Source organism: Orycteropus afer, unplaced genomic scaffold, assembly GCF_000298275.1.
Source record: "Orycteropus afer afer isolate SDZICR_OR568_19922 unplaced genomic scaffold, OryAfe1.0 scaffold00005, whole genome shotgun sequence".
In the NCBI taxonomy this organism is placed as follows: Eukaryota; Metazoa; Chordata; class Mammalia; order Tubulidentata; family Orycteropodidae; genus Orycteropus; species Orycteropus afer.
In genome coordinates, this window is record NW_006921592.1 from 24,871,020 (window position 1) to 24,877,728 (window position 6,709).

Genomic DNA, 6,709 nt, shown 5'->3' on the forward strand with positions numbered 1-6,709 from the left:
AAAAAAAAAAAAAAAAAACCAAAACATCCAGGTCTTCCTGGGGTTTTAGCCTGCAAGCCGTACGATCTGTTTTCTTCTGCAATAAAACTTGATACTGCTGTAGAGACACAAACATACACAGGAGAAAACAGGTGCACATGCACACACACATATGTGCACATAGAGATGAGGTGACAGAGACCATGAGCACTAAGACATGGAAATAGGAAACTGTACTTTCAATATGTTGGTAGTTACAGTACAATCAACAAAGATTTACATATGGAATTATGCATTATGTGGTAGTTAAGGTTGTGTGTCAACTTGACTGGGCTGTGATTTTGAGTTGCATGCCAGCTAGATGTAGTTAGTCCCCATGATGAGATTGGATATAGTGTAGTCAACTCCATGGGGAATTTACTGTGAGACAATAATCAGTGGAAAGGGAGTTGCCTTTGGGGTGTGGCCTACTTCCAGAATATAAGGAGAAGTTTTGAGGAAGGTCTCTAGTTTGGGGCACAATTTGAATTCTGTGTATGCCTGAGTCTTCATCTCCAATTCCTGTACTTGAATCTGTGGCCTGCCATGTTACCTTCCTATCTTGGGATTGTTCCTGGACTTGAACCAGTGATCTACCCTGTTGTTTACCAAGCTTGGGATTGTGCCATTTTTCCTGCTGACCTTGGGTTCATCAGCCTCAGCAGCCAGCAGCTGTCTGAGTTAGGAGACGCCTCTCGTTTCAATGGGCCTGAATAAGAGGCAGAGCTGAAGCCCAAAGTCCAGGGGCCTTCACCCAGCCCCTAGAGCTGGCACTCTGAATTTGTACTTCTAGCCTCCTAACTATGAGAGAATAAATTCCTGTTTGTTGAGCCATTGACTTATATTTCTGTTATAGCACCACTAGAGAACAAAGACAATATTTTTAAGAAATATTCATGTAATTATATATGGATATTTTCTAACTCATTTACAATCATTTAAATAGCTGTTCTTAATGTTTTCCCTGCTGGAATGGAATAGGTAGCAAAAGTAGGTCTATTTAAGAATTTCTACCATTTCAACTTGCTATCACTTAATATTTCGTAGTACTTTTCTTCCTGTCAGCACCTTTTGGGCAGACTTCTCTGTGATATTTTTTTCAACAGATACATGAGCTAAACATGAGTTGACAGCACACAACGATAACAACAAACATTCACATGAAGATAAATGCCTGATACACTAACCTGGGTACTAAAATATTCTCTCTGGTCTCATGTCCATGTTAGATTTCTTATCATGGCTTTGAATTTGGCATTCTATTAATTCAAATAGCTGTGGCTACACTGAAAGACATAGTCACATTTGGCAGAGAAAGTAGCAGGACTACTTTTTATTTGACTACTTGGCTATGATTTCTGTGGTTAGCTAAATATCAGACACATCTTCATGGGAAATTCTGTTCAAGATAGATGTTTTTGGATCATAATCTTATCACTGATAAAACCAGTTGCCCTTGAGTTGACCATGACTCGTGGTGATCCCACTTGTCCTCCATAGGGTTTTCAATGGCTGATTTTTCCAGAAATAGATTGCCAAGCCTTTCTTCCAAGGCACCTCTGGGTAAACTCAAGCTTCCAACTTTTAGGTTAGCAGCTGAGCATGTTAACTATTTGCAATACCCAGGGACTTCTCTCATTTGACCAAAATAAGCATTTTGGGTTTGGTGTTGTGCAGTTGCAGTAAGATCTTCTAGGAGCTACCTTTCTAGAAACAGTGAATGAGCTCAGAGCAGGTTCTCTTATTCTGGAGCTTGTGGACTCTCTAGGGGATCCTTGGGTGGACTTCAGGGCATCTGTGAACCCCTGAAAATGTACATAATATGTATATGTTTACATGCATTTTTTTTTCTGGGAAGTAGGTCCATGAGTTTCATTAGATTCTCAAAATGATCCAAAACCAGTTGATGCTGCATCACAAAGCAAAATGTTGAATGCACAATGAATCTGTTTTGTAAAATTTCACCTGGATCACAATTAAAAAGTTAAAAAAAAAAAAAAAAACCAACTCTAGTTGGTGCTAAAGGTAAAATTCAGACTCAGCATGTGGCAAGTGGGAGATATAACCTAGCTATCTCATGCTGACAGATGAGAATGAGACAGAGGAAGTGAAGGCAAGTAAAAATCACCAATAACAACATCAGCCTTGCCCTTTGCCATACCTTCCACCTTAGTCTCATAATTCACAAATGAGAAATATGTATAGTTTCTCTTCTCCTGTCTAGTCCAGACAGGCATAGCAAGGAGATGGACAGTAATCAAAGACAACTGTGAGGAGAAAGGGAACTCCATTTGGTCCATTGATTGGATGGTCAACCCCATGGACAGTGGAAAATTACCTTGCCCTTAGGACTCTTCTGGTTGGCAGGGTACATGAAGATCCCTCCATAGACCAGGGTGCGGTGCACGTCGGCCACCATGGAGCCCACATACCTGGCCCCGTAGGGAGCACTGCCATCCTAGAACACAGAGAGGGAAGAGACAAGGTCCAGTGGGCTTGGCAATCAAATCTGGGTCATAAGTCCAGTTGGTACAGCTTCTGCCTTCCCTGCCCTCTACCCTCTACCCACTAGCTTAGCAATTAAAACATTATATAGCTGAGCATTTCACTCATTAAAAATCCCCAAACATAAACAATAATTAAACAAATTAAATATAGTATGACTTAGAGTAAGAAACAATATCCTTTTAAGAGTTAAGAGAGCAGCTAACCAAAATAAGGTATATACAAACAATTGTTTGGTATCCCCTTGTAACTTATTCTTGGATTCATAGTACTTTTCAACTTTATGAGAACCAAATCTCCTTGAACAATGACAAAATTTGCACTTTCTGCAAGCACTGTTTATCCACCAACAAAATTTGGATGGCTTTAGAAATCATTCCAAGAAGTAGGACAACTTATTTGTCAACCTCAATTCCATTTGTCATGTGATGAAAATATTTGTTCAGGGAGAAATCAGGCAAGGGTCATGATTGCAAAGTAGGTCATATCAGGTAAGACACAGGATATGTCAAATTTCTCCTTTAGGCAGGTTTGCTTTTCCCTGATTCAGTGACCAGTCTGTAATCTATTTGTCAAATCTAATTATTCTCTGATAATGAAAGTGAAGACAGGAAGTTTCTCAATGCAACCATCCAATGTTCTGTCTCTAACAAAGTTTGAGATTAACTCAGCACGGTATAAATGATGAGTAATGACAAGCTAAGACAAGCGTGAGAATAAGTACTTTGTTTGGCAAAAGGACTTTATAGAATAGCCTAAAGACTTAAATTCAAACTACAATGATTCAAGAGTCAAGACCAATAAAATCAGTGGTAGCTAGTCTCTGGAGGTGTTTTCTTTAGAAATTTTGAGTTGTTTTGTTTTAATTATTTACCAACATTCAAAAGTTGAGTAATTTTTCATAAATGTCAAAGTTAAACGAACAGGCAATTTGAATCTATGTGTACACGGAAAGGGCTCTCTGTTAGAATGTTCTCAAATTTTCCAGGCTACCGTGGGGCTCTGGTAGCATAGTGCCTAAAGCACTTGACTGCTCACCAGAAAGCTGGCGGTTCAAACCCACCAGCCACTCCTCGGAAGGAAGGTTGGGCATTCCTACTTCCGTAGTGATACTGCCTCGGACACCCAAGGAGGGGTCGCTATGAGTTGGGGCTGACTTGATGGCAAACAACAACAACAACAACAACAACCATGGGGCTTATCCAGCCCTGGAGGCATGAGGTTGGCCACATTTGAATCAACTACTCCCTACCACGTATCCTGATTGGGGGCGGGGGAGGAAAGAGCAATGACTATTAAAGCTTTCCAAAGAAAGAAGGAAGACTGACAAGAGAAAATCACCCAGCAAGAGACTAAAGAATATCAATGAAAGGCAAAATCAAAGCAGACTCTAGATGTTTTTGAACCCTGAATATGATTATATAAACAAAACAATGGATTACAAAATCTGTCTGCTATGGATTGAATTAGGTCTCCCCCAAACAGATGTTGAATTCCTGGCCCTTCTATGTGTGGATGTAATTCCACTTGGAAATAGAGCTTTTCTTTTAATGAGGCCACTCCAGCTTAGAGTGGATCCTAAACTTCATCATTTCTGAATTCTAAAAAGGCCAGAATAGACACAGATACACACACAGGGAAAGGCAGATGCCATCTGGCGATCATTTACAAGCCAGGGAACAGCAAGGAACTAAGGAACACCTGGAGTTACTGACAAGAAAGGAATCAACTTCGCCAAAAACTTGACTTGGACTTTTAGTCTCCAGACCTGGGACAATAAATTTCTATTCTTTAAAGCCACTCACTTGTGGTATTTCTGTTACAGCAGCAGCAGGTAACTGAGACTCACATGAATAGACAAATCAGTGAATCAGAATAGAAAGTCTAGAAGCACACAAATGCATGTGGGAATTTTGTTCATTATAAAGGAGAGATCAGTACCTATACCAATATCAATATCAATGGAGTAAGGATGAACTACTCTCAAATTTTAACATCCTCTCTCCTTAATATTCTCTCTTTATTTTGCCTTCTTCCTTTGGCCTAGAAAGACATTTAACTCTCTTCTATTAAAAACAAGCAAACAACCCTCTCTTCCTTCCTGTATCATCTCTAATTAAACCACTTTCTTTCTTCTACATTGCAGACAAATTCTCTTAAAAGAATAATTTCACAGTCTCTACTTCTCTTTTTTTAAAAAAGATAATATTAAAAAATCTATTTTTTTAATTTTTAATCTTTGGGTAAGACAATTTACAGCAATACAAGCACACATCAAAAAAGAAAGAGCCAAAATCAACACTTTAATCTTTAGGTAAGAGAATATAGCAGACTATGCATTTAATACCTTTTTGAAATATAAGAAGAAACAGGTAGTTATTAGTAGTGATTTTATTTATGATGGAACTACAGGGATATTTACAGTCTAAGCCTGCACTGTTCAATATGGTAACCACCAGCTACACGTGGCTATTGAGCACTTGACATGTAGCTAGTCCAAACTGAGATGTGTTGTGAATATAAAAAATACATGAAATTTTGAAGACTTAGTAGAAAGAGAAATGAAGTCTTAATACATGCTACAATGTGGATGAACCTTGAAAACATTATGCTGAATGAAATAAGTCAGTCACAAAAGAACAAATACTGTGTGATCCCATTTACATGAAATAGGCAAATGTATAGAGAGACCAGAACTTATTAGTGGCTGTTATGGATTGAATTGTGTCCCCCAAAAATAGGTGTTACATGTGGTTCTTCTGCTTTCTTTCGCAGTAAAATGATTTGGTCACTGAGTTTACAATCTGAAGGCAGACACTCTTTTTAACCACCAAGCCCATAGTGATATCTCCTTACAAGTCTCAACAGCCCTCAATCTTCTAACTGTGATTTGACCTATTCACATACTGAGTTTCTAGGTACATGTTCATGGCTATGGATTTTATCCATAGTAAGAGTACAGCCATTGTCAGAGTGTGCCTTATTCATTCATTCATTCAGTAGTAAATGGGCTTCCACTTGGCCAGGCACTGTTCTAGATGCCAAAGAACAAAATATCTACACTCATATAGCTTACATGCAAGTAGAGGAAACAATTTACCGATAAATTAATAATTAATATAATAAAAAATAGCATCCCAGATGGAGAAAAGGGCTCTGGAGAAGACTACCAAAAACAACAACAAAAGCTCATTGCCGTCAAATCAATTTCGACTTCTAGTGACCCTATAGGACACAGACAGGGTAAAACTCCCCCACGGGGCACTAAGACTGCCACATAGAACATAAACCAGGAGGCTGTCGTTCAAACAGAACAAGGGGACACTGCATGGTTTAAAATCAAGAAGGGAGCGTGTCAGGGTTGTATCCTTTCACCGTATTTATTCAATCTATATGCTGACCAAATAATCCAAGAAGCTGGACTATATGAAGAAGAATGCGGCATCAGGATTGGAGGAAGAATCATTAACAACCTGCGATACACTGACAACACAACTTTGCTTGCTGAAAGTGAGGATGACTTGAAGCACTTACTGATGAAGACTGAAGAATACAGTCTGCAGCATGGATTACACCTCGATGTAAAGAAAATTAAAATCCTCACAACTGGACCAATGAGCAGCATCACAATAAATGGAGAAAAAAAATTTAAAGTTGTCAAAGACTTCACATTGCTTGGTTCTATAATCAATGCCAATGGAACCAGCAATCAGGACATCAGACGACATATGGCACTGGACAAGTCAGCTGCAAAAGACCTCTTTCAAGTGCTGAGGAACAAAGATGTCTCCTTGAGGTACGGTGCACCTGACACAAGCCATGATATTTTCAATTGCCTCATATGCGTGTGAGAGCTGGACAATGTGAGAGCTGGAAGACAGAAGAATTGATGCTTTTGAGATGTGGTGCTAGCAAAGAATGCTGAAACTGCTGTGGACTGCTAAAAGAACTAACAAATCTGTCCTGGAGGAAGTGCAGCTGGAAAGCTCCTTGGATGCGAAAATGGCCAGACTTTGTCTCACCTACTTTGGTCAGGTTATTGGTTGTTGTTGTTAGATGCTGTCGAGTCGTTTCTGACTCATAGTGACCCCATGCACAGCAGAATGAAACACTGCCTGATCCTGCACCAGCTCCATGATCCTTGCTATACTTGAGCCCATCACCGCAGCCACCATGTCAATCCATC

General features: G+C 39.4%; 1 protein-coding gene across 1 annotated transcript in view; it reads right to left on the minus strand.

The window, feature by feature from the left end:
* FBP2 (fructose-bisphosphatase 2) overlaps positions 1 to 6,709 on the minus strand; it is a 92,501-nt gene that overhangs the window by 11,302 nt on the left and 74,490 nt on the right. The window contains exon 6 of the mRNA XM_007939120.2: positions 2,357 to 2,476. Coding sequence (XP_007937311.1) covers positions 2,357 to 2,476 — 120 coding nt within the window. The remainder of the gene's footprint in view (positions 1 to 2,356; positions 2,477 to 6,709) is intronic.